This window comes from Polypterus senegalus, chromosome 9 (assembly GCF_016835505.1).
Source record: "Polypterus senegalus isolate Bchr_013 chromosome 9, ASM1683550v1, whole genome shotgun sequence".
Classification (NCBI taxonomy): Eukaryota; Metazoa; Chordata; class Cladistia; order Polypteriformes; family Polypteridae; genus Polypterus; species Polypterus senegalus.
The window spans coordinates 39,221,159-39,241,681 of record NC_053162.1 but is presented as its reverse complement, the minus strand read 5'-3'; the positions used below and the strand labels follow the sequence as shown (position 1 = coordinate 39,241,681).

Here is a 20,523-nt window from a genome sequence, read left to right as displayed (position 1 = left end):
TCGTCGATCTGTTTAATATCTTGATCGACATGTAGGCATCTCACTTTTTCTGATGCACTCTTGAACCTAGGGCAGTCCTTTCCGATAAATTCCGTCTGCGGTATCCACGCTATTATTTGGATATTCAAAGTAGCGACCGCGCATCTGTTGCTCTGCCCCCTTGCACCACGTGCACGACTCTCTCTGTGTGTGTGCGTGTGTGTGTATGTGTGTGTGTGTGCGTGCGTGCGCTAGTGTGAGTAAGTGACAGACACACAGAGTGAAACGGAGAGAGAGAGGGGAGAAAAGGAAAAAGAGCCTGTGTAGATGTGCATGTTACACCTCCCTTCAGTCGGGACGGAGCCGTTCATATTTCCAGCAAACCATTTCTGCAGAAGGTGACAAACGAAGTCATGGATCGCGAAACCTGTTGCTGGGTCACCCGGATCCCTCTCCAAAGATAAGCCAGCACGCGGATCTCTTCTCCGAAAGGAGGCAGGATGGACGAGGGCAGGGCGCGCACCCAAAACGACACTCTCCCTGAGAACTGGAACTCAGAGGCAAACATCACCTCTGAAAAAGAAGGGGGTCCAGAGGCGGTGATTGTGCCGGTCATGTTTGGAGTTATATTTCTCTTGGGCATTATCGGGAATTCTCTGGTGATGGTGGTCATCGGGAGGATTAAGTCTAGGCGATCGAGGAGCATCACTAACACTTTCATCCTAAACCTCAGCATAGCGGACCTGTCCTTTCTCATTTTCTGTGTGCCTTTCCAGGCTACTATTTATTCTTTGCCCGAGTGGATATTCGGAGCTTTCCTCTGCAAGTTCGTGCATTACTTTGTAATGGTCAGCATGTTGGTTAGCATCTTCACACTGGTTGCCATGTCGGTGGACAGGTATATTGCCGTTGTGCATTCTAAGCGGTCCCCGTGTATCCGAAACAAGAAAAACGCGTCCATCGGGGTTGCGGCGATCTGGGTTCTGTCCTTCGTGTTCGCCGTCCCAGTGGCTCAGCACCAGACGTTAAGAGGGCACCAAGACGCCCCTAACAGATCGTTCTGTTGGGAGGAGTGGCCAAACACTACAACTAAGCAGACGTACAAAGTAACCATCTTGATGATCGGCTACCTGCTGCCTTTAGTGTTGATCACGTGCTGCTATGCGAAGGTGAGTGGGTAGTGTGTCCAATCTGAAAAAGGGGAGAGGTCAGCTGGGTTTATTACTAATTGGTCTTTAAAGCCCCTGCCAACTTCCTTCGAGTTGTGTTTCAGCAAAAAAAATACAGCAGTGAAAATATCTGTGTGGCGTTTGCATGATTTCCCTGTGTCTGAGTTTTTTTTTCTTTTAAGAGCTGTGTTTCTTCATCTATTTTTTCCTCATAAATCAATCTTGCCCTTGCTAGCATCTTTGAGACCCATTATGTCATGACTGTCAGATTCGGGGGGATCCCCCTTGGAGAACTACTGCAGAAAGTCACAACAGTACAATGCTGATTGCTCAGTCTGCCCAAGGCGACCCAGCAGGAGACATTTTGCAAACCATATTGCAACCCCTTCCCGTTGAATACAATGGTGATTCATGAACCTGCATGTGCCGCAACCCATAGTTTATGCAACTCTGCTTTACGGACTTGTGTGTGCATAGTTAACTAAATATGCTAAATCAGTCTGAAGTGTCTGTTTATGTAAATTGGTCCTGCGATGGACTTGCTTTCCTAATAGGCCATGTTCCATTTTTATTCTCAATGCTGCATAAGCAAAAGCTTCCTGGAATACTGAACTGGAGTAGCAGGTTAGAAAACAGAGGGATGGTTTGATGGATGGAAGGATGGATGGACTGAAGGTTACACTGCCAAGGTTATTGGGTCAATAGCTTTCATGAAGGTTATGGAATAAGCAGGTTAAGAAAATGGAGTACAGTGGGTAAATAAAAAGAGTGTATGTGTGCAGTAAGCATGTCATGGTTGTACAATAAAATCTCCTGAATATCAGTGTCTTACCTAAGATCGAGTGGTTGTTTGATCAATCATTTATTTATTTTGCTGTAGCATATTTTATTGTGAGTATGCATCAATTAAAGATATTAGTGACTTTTATGTTAAGAGTGCACGTCATTTTAATATAAAATTATAAAATAAAAGTCCTGAAGGTGCCTGCTTTATTTTATGAAATTGTTTTCTCCGTTTGTACTTTCTTGCACTGTCCTGTCATTTGCACTATGTGTGCATATACAGTACACTGTGGTCTGTAGGGGCATCATCAAGATCCAAACCCCAGATACAACAAGACCAAAGATGGTCTTAGGTTCAAATACATTTTTTTATTTCAGGTTTCTTCCACAATTCACAAGCATCAATCCTTCCTTTTCTTTCCTTTCTCCTCCAGTCCTCCCAAGTGAACTCTATCTTACTAGTCTCTCAACTCCAGTTCACGTGTGTATGGTGGAGGGACCCTGTCAACCTGGACCCGGGGTACTTCCAGTGTGTTAGCACTTTTGCAAGGAAGCACTTCTGGGTCAGGTGGCCACTCCATCCGACAGGTGAGCCTTGTCTTAATAGCGCCATCTAGTGGCCACCAAGGTGCCCGTCAGCACTGCTCTCCAGAACTACATCTCTCTCACACAGCCTGCAGGTGTCCAAATGGGAGCTATGCCAGAGTGATGCTGCCCTCCAGCGTACCGGGGGAATACCCACCCACTGTCCTTCCATTTTATTATCCGGACTGGGAAAGGGAATACCAACCATGCTGACCGGGACACTCGTCCACCATTTATGACGGACTCCCTGCCATATAAACAAAACTCCATATCAGCCAGGATGCCAGTTCATCCGTTATGTTCATCAAAATATATATATTTTTCTTTATAGCCCTTTATTTACCTTAAGTATGTATAGCCTTACTTAAACACATGGCCCTTGCTCTGTCTTATGTTGCATAGTGAATTTCCCCTTGGGATTAATAAAGTATCTATCTATCTATCTATCTATCTATCTATCTATCTATCTATCTATCTATCTATCTATCTATCTATCTAGTGGTCCTGCATTTGTATCACTGTACATACAATGCATAGAGGTGATACGACAATAAAATCCACTTGACTTGACTTACACCATTACGTCTTAATTGTTCTATCACTCCAATCTGCAGTTTCAGAAGATCTGCAAATGATGTAGTGACTTCTGTGATTAAAGTTGTTCTTTCAACAGTGTTGAGGAAACCTGTGCAGCATGCATCTGCATTTCAGGTGTTGGTGACAGTCTATCACATTATCATGTCAGCAGTCTATATTTGTTTTTGTGAAGCAGGATAAAAAAAAGACCAAGGTAAATGTGTTTGGGACAAGTTACACCATGCAACACAATTTATTTAAGGTTAAGCTCATGTAAAGATCTTTCTTTCTGCGTTCACATTCCCAAATAGGTTCTCCCCTTCTTTACCATGCTACATCTTTTCTTCATTCAGTTGATTTCTCACTTCTTTTATTCTCTGCTCTTGATGTCAGATCCTTTCATGCTTGTTATATTACGTCAGTACACTTCATTGTTCTGCCAATACTAGCATTAGTCTAAAGTTTTATTGTGTTGTTAAGTTTTAGTTTGATTGTGTGCTGAAGTCTCATTTGCTTCATAAAGCACCTTATCATGGCCTATGTCATTAATCATACTATAGATACAGAACATTCTCATGCCAGCTTATTCTGACTCATAATGGCAGAAGACCAGCACCAGGTATAAGGCAGGAATCACTCCGGAAACATTAGGGGTCCACTATTGCATATACCCTCACTGGGTAAATTTAGAATCACTACTTAACCTAACACTGCGGTGGGCTGGCGCCCTGCCAAGGGTTTGTTTCCTGCCTTGCGCCCTGTGTTGGCTGGGATTGGCTCCAGCAGACCCCCTGTGACCCTGTAGTTAGGACAGAGCAGGTTGGATAATGGATAGATGGATGGTTAACCTAACAGATTTGGAAGCAAATGGTGAGGAAAACTACACAGTCAATGTCCAGGCACAGGATTTGAACCCAGGTCACTAGATGATCAGGCTGGCCTCTCCTTCCTTCCTATCTATTAATTATGTTATGTTTGATTTACATCATATTGAAGTCCTTAAACCGTTCTTACTAGAATTGTCAGCTTTAAAAAAGCAGTCAGCACAGGGATGGATAAGATTACACAGTTAAGCAAGGGTTTACAGTCTTCCAGTCTTATGTTATGCAGCAATTTACTTCCAATAAATGTATTATTAGGTTTCCATATTGGATTTTATTATTCCCTTTGAGAAGTTAATGTAGAATTTAATTTAAAGGTTGTGCTGGCACACTTTGCACACTGCTTGCTTTGATTCCCTTAATTCAGTTATAAATCTTATTTATTATTATTTTGTTTGACTGATGCCTTTATCCAAGGCAACTTACAGTATTTGAAATACAAATGATTACATTTTTTTTGTTTCCCAAGTGAAGCACACGCAGGTGAAGTGACTTGCTCGTGGTCACACAGTGCCTAGAGCAGGATGTGAACCCACAACCTCAGAGCTTGAAGCCCAGAGCAGTCTGTTAACGGGCAGCATGGTGGTGCAGTGGTTAGCACTGTAGGGTTCAAATCACATTGCTGGTTGCTGTCAGTGTTCTCTTGGTGGGTTTTGCCACCAGGTACTCCAGTTTTCCTCCAAAAAGGTATGCATGTTAGATTAATTAGAGAAATCTAATTTGGTCCTGTGTCGGGGTCTCTGTGATTGAACCCTTTGATGAGGGCATCATCAAGAGATACAAATTAGTACAGGTGCCATAAATACAAGAGGGCTTGGGTGAAAATATAACCGAAGTCTTAGACCTTGTTTTAAATGCAAAACTCAACAACAACACAAGGCTACTTAACAATGTACCAGTAAGTAACTCAAGAGCTAAACTATCACTGGATGTTAATAGCCTGCTTATTCTTAGAGGCAGCAAGGCTCAGACAGCCTTAGGTGAAGTCTTAAAGCTGATTTAAACTTCTGCGTCGAGCCTATGTCATAGCTACACCACAGTCCATGTAGTTTTATGGCCTATCTACAGCATAGCCTAACATACACCTTATGAAAAATGTGACTACGCATCACATCAACGCCAACCCTGTGTAGACCCCAACGACTCTGATTGGCCAGTTTGGTAACTGTGCATTTCTCGAAATGCATTTCTGTTCATCTTCCAGTTTAGAAGTCAGCGAAAATATGAAAAATGGGAAAAGTATGAGAGACAAATACATTTGCCAATGTAAGAAAATGTGTAGCAAAAGGAGCAGTGATCCCAGAGGGAAAAAAAACCTGCTTGCATTTTAATGGATTATTCACTTTTCTTGTGTGTTACAAACACCATCAACTAATATTCAGGTGCGTGCCTGTGGCATAGGCTTGACACAGAAGTATAAATCAGCCTTTACTCACTGTCATCACTAATCAGCAGTATGCTGTGTAAGGTAGCAAAATGGGTACAAGAGTGGGCATTTAGAAAAGATTTTAGGCTGACAGGAACAGACTGAATTGATTATACAAAGTTACAGAGACAGTATGAGCAAGAGACATTTCTAGCCATTCAGTATTCTGGAGTCAGTAAAATGAGTACAGCGATAAAAATTAGACACAGATCATCAAGGTTATGTTTTGTGAATTCATTTCAAACTGAAAATATTTTTCAATACTTTGTCTCCAATTCTGTTTATGACAACCTTACATTTCACTTTCAAATATCTTTATTTTCACCAGCTATACTTTACCAATGATAGACTGGGAACAAAAACAAATAATGTCTGAGGATTGTATTTTGCTGGGCCCTCCACTCTAAATCCAGAATTTTTACCGTTTTATTATTGTTAGGATATGCTATATTTGTCTTACTTTTTATGAGTAAAACTTTCCTAGACTTAAAATAATCTTTTTTTATTATTCATTTTGTACATCACAGAAACTAAAGGCGTTTTCATGGCTAGTTTGTTTTTTTCAAACACTGGTGCAGTTTCCCAGAAGGTCTGGCTTATTTAGACGGATGTGAAAAAGGCAATAGTACTCTGGTGTTGACCAAGACAACCAGGCCAAAACTTTTTGAAAAGGGTGGTCTTGGTGTAGTAATAAGTGAACCCTGGAGCAGTTTGCATGAGATATAAATGTTGTCCAATATGGGACTGATCTAACTATATATATCAAATACTGTGCATTATGGATGAAATTGTGCATGCTGTGGTAGTCACACTAAGTATCTGCGGTTAATAATTTAGGAATTTCATTAACAGCACAATGAGTCAAGGATTAATGTGGAGCATTAAACATAATAAAAAAGTAAAAATAAATAAGCACATAGGTGTCAACGTGACACAATTCTCATAAAACAACTTGCACGATTATCAGCCATTTAGAGCAAGCCTATCAACTGATTCAGGCTCACAGCCTCTTGTGTGCGATCGGTCAGCAGTTGACTATGTTTAAAAAAAAAATTCAGTTCTGCTCAGGTTAATCAAAATACAACATAAGTTAGGAAGAATCGAACAGCAGAGCCCTGTGAGACCAATGATCAGACCCCCTAATCTTATACCATGAAAGTGGCGTGCGCAGGTGGGACTTCCTTTTCAATGCACAAAACAAACTTTGACATATGTAGTAATTGTTAATCAATCATTCCAAAATGAACATTTATAAATATTTGTTAATAAAGTTAAGACAGTAGACATGCAATCCAGAATAAACTAACCTGAAGTTTCATTTATGTGGTAGCTACTTGAAGGTAAATATGCAACATCATACAGCTAAAAGAAACACACCTGATATGTCTGCTGTCAGAAAACTGAAGCACCTCAGTATGTGCCCCTAGCAGAGCTTACTTTCATTTGTATACTCACCTATTCGAAACGTATCATTTTCAGTAGTGGTGCATAATTTTAATGCAGACGTCTACTTGTTCGATAATGGACTTTTTGCTCACAGAACTGTGTTTGGTAAATAAACCAAGTAATTATGGAAAATGCAACAAAAATGCAAAAAAAAAAGTTCCTGTCCAATGAAAAAAGTCTGTGACTCGCCCACAGAATGTTCATAGATGTGCTTAGTTCATTCGAAAGTTTGCAGTTGGAAACTTTCACCACCCAAACCTAAAGTGAAACAAAGTAACAAAGAACAAAGCACATGCACTAGGAGTCTGTAAATGCTCTAAGTTTAATGTTTCTCTGGTAGATTTGGCTTGAAACATTTTAGAGATTTTATTGTATTACCTTCTGGAATGTTCCTACACAGCCTGTTATGATCATGACTCATTTTTATTTTCTTTTTTGGGATAAGTTTTCCATGTAAAACTTTAATTTCTAAGGTTTTTGGGGGTTACTGAAATCATTTTTGTTGTTACTTTTATGATTTAAGGTCATTTTCAAGTGTTTTCAAATTAGTTGTGTCTTTTTTTGACACCATTTTGGTTTTCACCATTTTGCAATTGTCACATTGTTACTAAGGAAATATAATAGGTGTGTCATGTGACATCATTTTCACAAAGGCATAAAATATCATCCAGGAAGTTTTGGTTAATGCAAAATTATGATAACGATAGTGAACTTTACATGTAACATTTACTTTATTTGCTTCTTCTGGTTAGAGAGAAATTGCCATGAACTTCAGCTACAAGTTAGGGTTTTGTTTTGTGATTTGGTGAAAGACTGGTTAGAATTCTCCGTGCAAATTGTGACATATATTTATTCCTCCACAGAACACAGCCATGGTTGTGGCAATTTGTGGCTTTGGTCGGTATGACGTGATGGGCAATGGCTGGGTGTACATCTCACAGGCTGCATTTGTATCATGTCAATGAAGCAACAAGTTATAAACTGGCACCATAGTTCATCTGACACCCAATATTGTGGATTCTAAACAAAAACAAAAAGAAAAGATTAGATTTTTTTTTATAGTGATTTTGATTTATGGTTCTATTGTTTAGGCATGCTTTCTGGCTATGAATTTTGATTAATGTTTTTAGTGTGTTTAATTAGATAAGACAATAAGACCCTTACTTTTTCCTGATTTATGTTTCATTCTCTTCTCCAAGTCCTTTAGTTTAAAGCAGAACAGTTCTGTCTTTGTCTCCTTTATCCAGAATTCTGAATTGTTTTTAGTTTAGTCTGGAGTCAAATTTGGTGGGCCTTCAACTGGTCAATGGCCCTAGTTATGTAGTTAATAGAGCTGCATTCCCCTTAGGGACCTAAAAGGTAACTTGGATAAATTCACTTTTTGCTGTTGACATGACCTTGTTTTCGTTGTGGGTTCTAATTTTGGCTTATTTGGATATAAAACAGTTATTTTTTGCACTTGAATTGTTTTTTGTTAGATCATGAACTAATTTGTTATTATTTGCTCAATCTTCCTAATGATGTCTTTTTTTTAAATAAAGTCTCTGAAGCCATAGGTTTCCTGATCAGTACCCTGTTTGAGGAGTACTTGTCATTAGGTCAAAGTCCTGCGTTTCTAGTAGTATGGCTTTGGAGGTTGTGACCTGTTCATAATTGCGATAGAATAAAAGGTCGGCTGGAGCTTTACCTTCCTTATCCGTCCTCAAAGTAAAAGAAACCCATGAAAACCTTTGCCAAATATCATCTTGTGAGGTTTTCTTTTGTGCTTGCTTGTTCTGCTCACTTCAAATTTTGCCTCATGTTTTGGCCTTGGTTAATATCTATCCATCTATCTATTTACTTATTTATTTATTTATTTTTGTTTCATTACTTCTATGGACATCTCTTGGTATTACAGTAAAACCTCAATTATCCATCAGAGGTCGGGACCAAGGTTGTGACGGATAAGAGAAAAGATGGATAACAGGACAGCTACTTTAAAAATGATAAACAGCAGATTAGTTTAGCGAATAGTTGTATTTATTTACGAAAAAAAACCTATATTAACAAAATACAATATAGTATTAACAGAATTAATTCATGTAATATTGTAATGGATCAGTGTAATAAGCAAATAAATCTCAGAGGTACTGGAGTTTTCCACGTTTTACTTGGAGTCTTCGTTCCATAACAAACGGTGCCCTGCCTTATACTCCATTATCTGAGTTACGGAGCACATCTCCAAAACAATAAAAGAAAGCTTTGCCTACCAATAATTATCCCCTGGCACTCACATTTTGTCTTTTTCTATACCTCAAACACTCAAACACCTGCTTATTGTCTCCTAACTCCCTACTCAAAACCTCCTTCCGCCGCAACTTCCTTTTTCTCCTAACTTCTTCTTACAGAACAGAAGTCCTTTGCCAGGTCCCATCACTTACAGTATTCACTGCGCCCTTTCTGCTCCCCAACAACACATCACAAGCTGCCTGCACATCACAATATATTAAAAAAACATAATATAACAAAATTTAAAAAGAAAGTTAACCATGCAGAAGAACATTAACATTAATACAAAATAGTATTACTGTAAGTGGTTTCCATTTTCAACACTTTCAATTTTGTCAGTACCATGCTTTATATCATTCACTGCTGTTCTTCTTACTCTGTAAATTGAAGCAATACTTGAAGCACTTTCTCAGTTTCGTAAATGATTAATAATTTCCATTTTTTGTGACAATTCCAACCCCACACACATATGTTTATTAGCCATAACAATGTATAGTAATTATAAAAAAAAAGAAAAGCTATGAAATGCTGTTAAAGCTGAAGATATGTAACTGACACTGTGATTTCAAAAAGCGGGGTGACACGTAGTGCTGGGGAAGAACACTACATGCTAGCAGAAGGGAGAGTTGTTTCAATGTGCAGAGCTCACAGCGTTATTGTACGGCAGTAGTAATGGGTAGATGCTGGAGTGCTCAATATTTTATTTTTTTGCCTTGATGGTTAATGGAGACTGAAGATTAATCAAGTGACAGATAATCAAAGTTTTAATGTACTTAAAAAGTACACCTTCTGGCTAGCAAGCAGAACAGCTGTGACAATGCCTTTGGCCTCCATCATACTTAGAGTTAATTATTTAGTATGAATTTACTAGTTTAGACTTTTCTTTCCTTTTTGGTTTTTGATATATTTGGAGGGCAGCACGGTGGCGCAGTGGTAACGTTAGGAGACCTGGGTTCGCTTCCCGGGTCCTCCCTGTGTGGAGTTTGCATGTTCTCCCCGTGTCTGCATTGGTTTCCTCCGGGTGCTCCAGTTTTCTCCCACATTCCAAAGACATGCAGGTTAGGTGAATTGGTGATCCGAAATTGTCCCTAGTGTGTGCTTGGTGTGTGTGTGTGCGTGTGTGCCCTGCGGTGGGCTGGCACCCTGCCCGGGGTTTGTTTCCTGCCCTGCGTCCTGTGTTGGCTGGGATTGGCTCCAGCAGACCCCTGTGACCCTGTGGTTAGGATATAGCAGGTTGGATAATGGATGGATGGATGGATATATTTGGAATAGTGTTTCAGATTTTAACTATTTGGGTTTTTTTTTTCATTTACGAATCCATCTAGTTTAATTCTTTTTCTTTCTTTCTTTCTTTCTTTCTTTCTTTCTTTCTTTCTTTCTTTCTTTCTTTCATTTTGCACTTTTGAAATTTTGTGTCTGCTTTCCTAATTGAGATTTTTTCTTTCCTAGTTTGTTCCTTTCTCCAAGTTCTTCTGTTTTGCTTTGAGACATTATCAGCCAGGCTTCATCTAATTGGATCACATTTACCTCTATATGTGTTCATCAAGATAAATAAATCAGTAAAACATTTGGAAAGAAATGGAAGAGAATTACTAATCTGCCCCTTCACACAAATCATTTGGATGACATCCTTGGAAAAGGAATATTCACAACGTAAGAATGACCTGACATGGCAGAAAGAAAACCACAGAATTAACAAGTTTTGTCACCAGCAGAGATTTTCTTTCAATTAAGACATTGGGTTGGAACAAAAACCTGCAGGCACTGCGGCCCTGCACCTAAAGACGACTGCTTTATGATGGACACACAAGCAGACATTAAATATTTACTACATTATTATTTCACAACTTAATATTTTTATTAACAGCCTATCTGATTGCTTTCAGTGTCCTAACAGTCAACGCAGTGCTCACACCCATAACTTGACTAGTTGGGAATATTGGCACTGATTTCAGAACCCACTGTGTTATTTTTGAGTTTCTATTTTACTTTGTTTTCCTGATGTAGACGCAGTATGTGTAGGTGGATGCTTGGTAGACCTTTTAAGTTTCCGGTAGTTTAAATTTAGTTTTAGTAGAGAGTTAAATTGACAATCTCACCCACAAGTGCCTTGAAGCAATCAGAAAGTGAAAACATATTTTTTTTTGTGCCAGGGAAGCTATTGGCACTGATTCTGGACTAGATTAGAATTACTGAATGGAGGAACATGTTGATTTTGGCCTGTTTCGTTGTACCTAATGTAGCTTTAATGTATGTTTGAACAAACGAAAAGTGCATAATAGCACTATAAAAGCACAAATAATAAGGACAATTACCTCACGTTTGAAAGCCTAGTAGTGGGGACAATTATAAAAAAAAATAAGAACTATAAAGCATGCTGGAATTGATCCCAGCCCACTAAAACAGTGCCATATTCACTAAGGCTTTAGGAATGGCTGCAACTGCTTCACCAGTTTGTATCATGTAGCCTGTTGTGGGCCCAAACATAAGACTTTGTTCTGCCCTGTCTTCACAAAAAATGGAAAAAGAAGTGAGATCTGCTGAGTAAATGCAGCTTTCCTGCCTTTGAGAAGCCAAGGTCATTATTTACTATGTACTGTGTGCTACATGCTGCTCAAATGTACTTCACAACCTGTAGTAAAATGCAAAACTCTTATCATTCTGGGGCATGCCTTGGCATTTTTATGGAGCCTGCCTCAAATAAAATCAATCATTCCTGTAGCATACGGTGAAGTCTTTATGAACAGAAGACAATGCCAGAATGGAACATATCACAAGGCCTTTGAAGAAACTGGGTCTTAAAATGGAAAGTAACTTTGCCTTGGCACCTATCATCAAAACATCAAAACGCCTGCAGTGAGACCCATCACAGAACACAGTAATGCATTTAAGATGTCACAGGCACAGCAGCCCAAAACTATAAGCTTGTCAGAGTGTCCCTTTCTGGCAGCACATCTTGTCAGGCATGTGTACACCAAAGTGCACCTGTGGAGCATCAGCAGGTTTAGTTGTTGATCCTCACTTTCATAGGACTGTAGACAACTATTGCAGTCATCATGTGGCTCAGTTATTGAAGAGTTTTCAAGTTAATATGCACTCATCAGTAAGGACATTTCATCATTTTAAAATGTATTTCTGCATAGTTGAAAACCTGACAGCAGCATAGTGGCATATTAGTGTGCCACAGCAAAGCACATGGCGATTAAAGAACAGAACGTAAATGCAGGGCCTACCTGTTTCGTCACATTTATATTCAGTTTTGAGTTACAAACATTTCTGTAAGTATTGTACATGTAAAAGGTTAAATGTCACTATAAATAGTATATATATATGTTAATATAATAAATGGAAAGCCAAAATTCATGTTATTTAGTGCATTTGAAACATATGTGGAAAGTCACTAGAAATATTATGTGACATATCACATGGAAACTGCATTGGACATGATAGATCTGTCTAGTTGTGCTACAGGTTTACATTTAAATGCATTAACATTTGCATAGAGGAGGCTGTTTTGTCCACAAATGGAATGTTGTTCTTTCCAAAGTTCTGCTGGTTAAAGTCATTATCATTCTAGGGTCAGAATGATTCATTATTTGAGTGTTGGTAACAAAGTGAATCATTTTTTTTTGTTATTGAGTCAATAAACATTAGCCTGGATTATTTAACATATTTCCCTAGGTGTTAACATGGACAGATTCAAGCAACATTTCAATGTATGGATCAGACATTTTAGTTTTAATTATAAGGTATTTGCTTTTTTACCATTGCTCATTCCCATAAATCTCCAATCCTCCTCCTGCCTTTCCACTCCATCTGATCATATCAGTTGAAACCCATACAGAATAAAACAGCATCTGAATTTAGAAGTTTAAGCCAGTTCTCATTAGTACTCAAAACACCACAGTTCCCGAACTCACTGTAACTTGCCATGAGCTTTGAACATTTCTCATTATATGTAGGCAAATCAAATCTGAAACCTTTCCACGTTACTTTTTTTCTTGCTCCAGATCTTTGTGCTTTACATCCTTGAATGAGAAGCTCCTTCTTTAAGATGCAACAGAGCTACTTAGGTGCTAGTGCGTTAGACCGTTTATGTTAGGTAGAATGCCCAGTGGGGGCTTGGCGGTCATTTTGCCATGGAACCCCTGCAGATTTTGTTTTTTTTTTTGCTCCAGCCTAACTGATGTTTTTTTGTTTTTTCTTTTTCCTGACCATCTGATCTTATCTTTTTCTTTGTTACATAATGTATAATATTATTGCCTAATCTTGTTTATGTGTTACATATTAACATCCTTTTTATTTTAAATTGTATAGCACTTTGAGCTGAATTGTTTGTATGAAAAGGTGCTATATACATAAATGTTGTTATTGTAGTATTCTCAGTGCTAACAGCCAAGTACAGGAATATTTAATATCCACCACTTTATGTTCCTCAGAGTCTCTTATATTCTCAGAAGCTGCAGATGTAAGGTGGCCTGCAGATCTACTTTTCATATTCTGCGACATCTTAAAAGTTTGCCGTTTTTCTGAAGGAGAGTTCAGATGAGTCCATGCCTTTGCTTGTGATGACAATGGCATATCTTCAATTTAAGACCCTATTTAAATTTATAAACGTGTAGTGACAAGCCAGATACCAGATCACATTTAATCTTAACATTAATAATTCATGATTGTTAAACAAAAAAGTTAGAGAGAGGGAATCTGTTAAAGGCTGTCGCCTGCATAACAGAAATATTATAAATGAGTGTGATATATGTTGAAAGTCACTATAAACATATATAAGTCATTGTTGCATGTGATTGTGGTGTAGGAGGTCCACAGCTCACGTCAAAAAGGCCACTTTTTACATAAATAATCTCTGCACTCGTGGCTTAGAGAGGGGGCATGGTATGTGTGGCGAAGCGGTTCCGGGGTGATGCATGATGCGGACAGTCCTCACTTAAGTGCACAGGTGAGGAGTCGTCCGCATCCGTAATTAATGGCGGTAGCTGATAATTGCCACACCTGACCAACGTCCCCGTAATAAACAGAAGCACGAGGCGGCTAGGGAGGGAGAAGGAAAGAAGAAAAAGAACAAAAGATAAGAGAGAGAATGGGAGGGACCTGGGTTTGCTTCCCGGGTCCTCCCTGCGTGGAGTTTGCATGTTCTCCCCGTGTCTGCGTGGGTTTCCTCCGGGTACTCCGGTTTCCCTATTGTGTGCTTCGTTTGTGGGTGTGTGTGTGTGTGCATGCCCTGCGGTGGACTGGGTTGGCTCCAGCAGATCCCCGTGACCCTGTAGTTAGGATATAGCGGGTTGGATAATGGATGGATGGGTGGAGAATGGGAAGTTAAGGGAGAAGAAGGCTGGAGAAGTAGGGAGCTGTGCGAGCAAGCGAGCGACAGTAGGCTCACTTGAGCAAAGGCAGGCAGCTGGTAGGAGAGCCCCAGAGGAGTGTGGCCAACTCTTGGAGTGGGCAGATTGAAGCGGTCGCTCCAGCTGAGCAATTGGGAGGAGCTAGAGTGACTGGCAGTGGAGACGACTGGCCATCTAAAGGAGCAGAGTCGTGGAGGCTTTGGGCATGTTAAGCCCCAGCGTGAGCGCCCTGGCCACTGTGGGGGAAGAAACCTGTGTCTCGGTCCGGCTGGTGCCCGACGTAGCCGGGGATCGGAGGGCTACCGGACCAGTATTCAAGGAGCTGCATATGCTGGTAGGGCGACTCCCAGGTTACAGGGCCCGGAAGGGAGATGCAGGGGAGTTACCGGGTTAAATAAGGATTCACCGGACTTTATATTTTAAAAGACTGCTTCCAGCCGTTATTTTAACCTCGTTGTTTTAAAGGATTTATTCATTGTGTTTTTAACCTCCACCAGTTCACTCATTTTTATCGGATTATTTATTTAATGGCGTATTTTTGAAGCACTGAACTATTTATTTGAACTTTGTTTTTGTTTGTTGATTTTAATAAAAGCACTTTGAACTTTTCGCACCATCCCCTTGCTTCATTGTTGTGCCTCACTGTCCAGCTCATCGGTGACATTACCAACAGTGTCCGGTTCAAGAGCTCCCAGAAGCTGAATGGGAGCATGGAGTAGAACCTGCATTGCCAAAGTGATGTTAAAACATATGTCTATGTGACATTAAGCCCAAAACCTGATCATAAATGTTACCAGCTGGGCTCCCCAGGGTGAACTAAAGTGCAGGTGTGGTCTCTGTATAAATTACCCAGGGAATAATATTTTGGCTCTTAACCAAAATTTCACTGAATAATCCCAATGAGGGGAGCAACTCTGCAAACCTGTGCCAAGTTCCAAAAATGCCTCCTGGGGTACTATCCTAACAAAATAAAGATTCAGTTAATGTGAAATAATATAAGTCACTATAAATACTTATATGGCAACTTCATATGCAGCACTGAAAGTACTTATAAACATTTTAAGTAAATTCAATATTATGAACGTATCTGTGTGACATAAAGCAATGCTTCACTGTGACGGTGACTGCTCTTCATATCAATAGCTAAGTCTGAGGTTTTCTTTCTTTTTAGTCTTTCTGTTGTGTATTTAAGAGGGAGTTTGTTGTTTGTCATAATATAATACTATTTATCTATTAAGCTTAGCTAAAACACTCTATTTCCCCATGGGGACAAAGGAAGTGCTATCTGTCTATCACAAATACTATAAATGAAAAGGGTCAGCATCTAATAATGCTTTCAAAGTCACTATAAAATATACAGGTCTATGTGATACAAAGTATCGAAAGACACTGTAAAATAAATTAATGTTAAGTGAAATGTTAAAGGTTTTGAAAGACATTGTAATTATTATAAATTTATGTCATATACCTATGAGATATATAACACACTATAAACAGTTTTGAATTTGTTAAAACTCACTGTACACATTGTAAGTCAATGTCAAATGATGTTTTGAAAGTCAATATAAATATTATTAGTTTGCATCACAAGAATCATAGAAAGTCATTATCCACATTAACATGATATGATGCACCCTTCCTAAACTGAAAGCTAAATAACAAGCATAACGAAGTGCCTGTGTTACATGAAAAGTGGAGTACTTGGAACACTTGACTAGGCTGTCCTTATAAGTGGGCACCTTGTTTAAAGCAATAGCCTCTTTTAATAAAGTACAGTCTGCCCAAAGCCTGCAGTACTTAAGAATACCTGACTGCAGGCTGCATTATTATGCTACTGTATGTGCATTCTATCAGGAGCTGCTATAATGCATAGCAACTTGCTGTTTATTCCATCTTTATTTTTTCTGTTATAGGGTTGTGGGGGTAGTGATTGCTTCCCCAGAGGATCAAAAGCAAAGCAGGCTTCAGTTGTGAATGGGGTGCCAAAGCACTGTGGGGCACACTCGCACACACACAGTCACTAGTGTTGATCAACAAATTTCACCAAAGCATTATGTGCAGCGAATTTGCTGCATTCGTGTTTTCCCTTGTTCGTCAAATTATTTATAGATACTGTAATTCAGCTGGTTTAGGAGATTTTTCTTTTTTTTTAATACCAGTGCCACATAATGCTCTTCCGGAGTTGTAACAGCCAGCATTAATGGGACTGCCCCTCCTGGGTATATGATGTTGATTATTTGCATTACAGACTACAGATGAGTTATCTCTTCTTGTGGCCAAATGTACAGGTCGATCTTCGAGTTGCAAGTCAACATAAGAGAAGGAGGCACATGCCCTATGCATGCATAATAATTAGCCATGTGGCGCGGCAAGGGTGAAAACAAACCTTGAAGGAGCCTGACGCCCCCCTTATGAAATAATAATAATGAAAGATTTATTACTATTTACAAGACATTTCTATCTTTTTGACAGAGTAAAAAGTGTAAAGCATCATCACAGACAGTATAGACAGCCTTCAGCACTACTTCAAAAAAACAGAATGAGCTAGTGGCTTCAATTATGACACAACTTTTGACAATGATTTTGGAATTTCTGCTTTGTTTTGACGAAATATATAATTGCACATCTCTGACTGCATACTATCTTATTTGATATAAGAGAGGTACAGTGGTGCAGTGATTGCACTGCTGCCGCAAAGATCAGACCACCCTTTTGGCCACAATAATCGGTCCAGTATTGTTGGCAGATGTTTCCCTAACCCTCTTGGACAATTTAAAGATGGCTGCCCCATTATAATCCAGTCAATTCTAGTTCAGTTAGTCTTTCCCTATTGACTTTAATGCATTTCGCCAAGTTCGGCGAATATGGCAAACATTTCCCTGGTTTCAGGGAACTCATAGCGAAGAAGATTCTGCAATTTTCGCTCATCTCTAACGGTCACTCACATAGGTCCAGGTCCAATTAAGAGTCACACGTATTCTACAGTACTTGTGGATGTTTGGGATGTGGAAAGAAACCAGAGTAATCTACGCAGACATTAAGAAACACTGTTTTGTTCAACTGTGGATCTTTGTTTTGTTATATGTTGTTTTTTCTGTTTTCTTTGTAATTTTCTGTTTCATGTTAATGTTGGTTACTTGGTCTCACTTAGTGTCCTCGGTTACTTCAGTATATTCTGTCTGTCCATTGTATAGTTAGCCTGTGGGGTGAGACACCAGATTAGGCAATTACCTTCAGGTGATGTAATTAGGTCAACCTACAGCACCCAAGGGCTACCAAAACCTTAGTTTGGCACTCCTTTAATGGAGCTACCCCATTAAATTGAAGCCTCAATGCAAAGTGTGCATGCTGTCAGTGGCCAAACACATTCATACTAATGAACCTGCGCTCTGAAATCCAAAAGTGATACGAAAAGACAATTTCCCCTTAGGGATTAATACAATGTACCAAAAAAAATACCAAATACCAAAAAATACCAAATCATTCATTTTGTGTGTTGATATTCTCCTAGTCAGTAGGTAGTAGATTTTGATCATTGTTACATGCCTAACACAGCCGAGGAAGTGAGACTCTGCTAAAAGAGGAGTTGTGCTTGTTATTATTGGCTTTATGTGGAAAAAAGGAGAAGGCAGATTGTCAGAACCTTCAATAAAACGTGGCAAAGGGAGGCTCAGTATTATATGATAAACCTACATGAAAACATATGCATGTGAAATATTTTTGCATGTCTATCTTGTATTTTGATGGCGTGTTAGTTCATTTTCAGCCCTTTGTTCATCGTTCTGGTACCCATGTATCCAGCCTCTCCTCGAAATTTACCACTTTAGGTATGTGGTGTTGCACCCACATTGGCATATAGTTAGAACAGGGGCGTGTCTCTGTGTCTGGCATCATTTTAACTATAAGGCCCTCATAACCAGTATAGACACATCAGGTATCAACCAGGTTTAATGCTTCACTGCGGCTCTGCTTCTTTTTGGCTCTTATTTATTTGGTTTAAATTTTAGAGGTCCATTTATTATGTTGTAATTTATTTCTTGGTGTTTTGGTTTGTTTATAATTTTTTGAGTTTTTGATTTTTGACTGACTTAGTTATTTATTCTTCTTTACTTTTGGTGCCTTTACACTTTGGAAGTTTTTGTGTAATTTTTGCCTTGTTTTAAATTTTTGTTCTTTTTCAAAATCTATATGTTTTTCTTTGATTCTTTGCATGTTATTGTTAAGAGTCTGATTAGCATTGAATTAAATTAATCTTTTTTTTCTTCTATTTTTCACCGAGGAAAAATAACTTTATATTGAAATTTTGGCCACAGCAAAGTGTGGCCTGGGCTTTTTATGATATCTTCCCTCTTCTTTTGGTATCTTAATATTACACATACACAGACAATGTCTAGGCCAAGATTAGAAATCTGGTCATTAGTGTTATGGAGCAGCAACAATAATCACTTTGACACCTACCAAAACCTCATTTTCATTATGTATGTTCATACCTGTTAAAAGAAGTTACATTTAGTTGTAAATCTAATTTGGTGAAAACAGTGAACTTGTCAACTTGATCAAAAAGAAAATATATTAATGGTAAGGATAAACTGTCAGTCAGTAATTTTGTAAACTGCTTTGTCCTGAACAGGGTCGCAGGGGTTGCTGGAGCCTGTCCCAGCTAGCATAGGGTGCAAGGCAGACACAAACCCTGGACATGGTGCCAGTCCCCTGCAGGGCGAACACACACACACATCAGGGCCAATTCAGTATCACCAATTCACCTAACTTGTATGTATTTGCACAATGGGTAGAAAATGAAGCACCTGAAGGAAACCCACACTGACACAGGGAGAACATGGAAACTCCAATCAGGGAGGACCCAAGACGCGAACCCTGGTCTCCTTAATGCAAGGCAGCAGTACGACTGTGCCACCTAATGGTAAACTGTTTCAGTTCAATTCACTGCAAGGTCATAAACCTCCATCCGTATGAAGAAAAAAAAGCCCAGCACAGAGTTGAATTTTTGGATGGCCGAATGAATCCATTAACTACATTTTCAGTACCACATATTTGTCCATGGCTTAAAGGATAAGCTCAGTATTTTTCAAGTCAAAGTTATTTCTTCACAAGCTTGGTATATATGAATTTTCAATGTGAAATTTTATTCTAAAGCTAACCACTTTCTAAAGATTTGTAAAAATATATAACCAGTCCTGACATTTTACATCAAACTCTTTGAGGCTCAGGGCATAAAACATAAAAACGTACCAAATACATCCATTTTTCAAGTCAAGACAGTTGTCAACTATTGATCTGCATCTTCCAATTACACAAACATTGTAAAATAGCTTACACATCATTTTTTAACACAAAACCACCAATATTACGAGATTCTGCCATTATAAAACACCAGTTGTATGTGCGAACTCAGCACTTTTATTTTGCAATAACCTTTCACCCCCTCCCCCAACTAAAGACAGAAAAGATAAAATCACAGTTCATGCCATATGGTTGTTTTTGATTTAATTGACTTCAATATTTATGTGGGAACTTACACAAGCAAATAGAAAATGTATCCTTACCTCGATTGACCAGGAATATGTGATAAAATAATTATTTTTAGATTTCTTTTGTTGTCACAAGCATGTGTAGGAAACACGGAAGGCGTTCTAAAAACTTAAAAACTTTTACTTGTTTGGTAAGTTTTTATGCTTTTATTTTCCATTGGAGCCTGGTGTCCCATAGGGTTCCTTGTAAAATGCTAGGACTGGCTATCTGTTTGTTTTTTTTTTCTTTTTTTGCAGAAAACAATTCACTTTAGAACACAATTTCACATGGCAAATGCATATACACCACATTTAATAACTTCATCTTGAAAAATACAAAATGTTACCTTTAATAAGGGACATAATACAATATATTTCTGAATTTTAATAAGACATACATTTTCCACTTAGGTAAAAGTGCTCCAGGCAATAACCAGAAGGACGCTCATTTGAGTTTTGTTTATTGAAAACGTCCAAAAAATTTTGTAACAAGAGGGCAACACATTCACGGTAACTATAGTTAAC

The 20,523-nt window shown here is 38.8% G+C and overlaps 1 protein-coding gene across 1 annotated transcript in view; it reads left to right on the top strand.

Annotated features, from left to right (window-relative positions):
- The first annotated feature begins 264 nt into the window (after window positions 1-264).
- Window positions 265-20,523, top strand: part of galr1b (galanin receptor 1b) — an 83,231-nt gene continuing 62,972 nt past the window's right edge. The window contains exon 1 of the mRNA XM_039762945.1: window positions 265-1,148. Within this exon, the coding sequence (XP_039618879.1) occupies window positions 480-1,148 (669 nt within the window). The 5' untranslated portion in view covers window positions 265-479. The remainder of the gene's footprint in view (window positions 1,149-20,523) is intronic.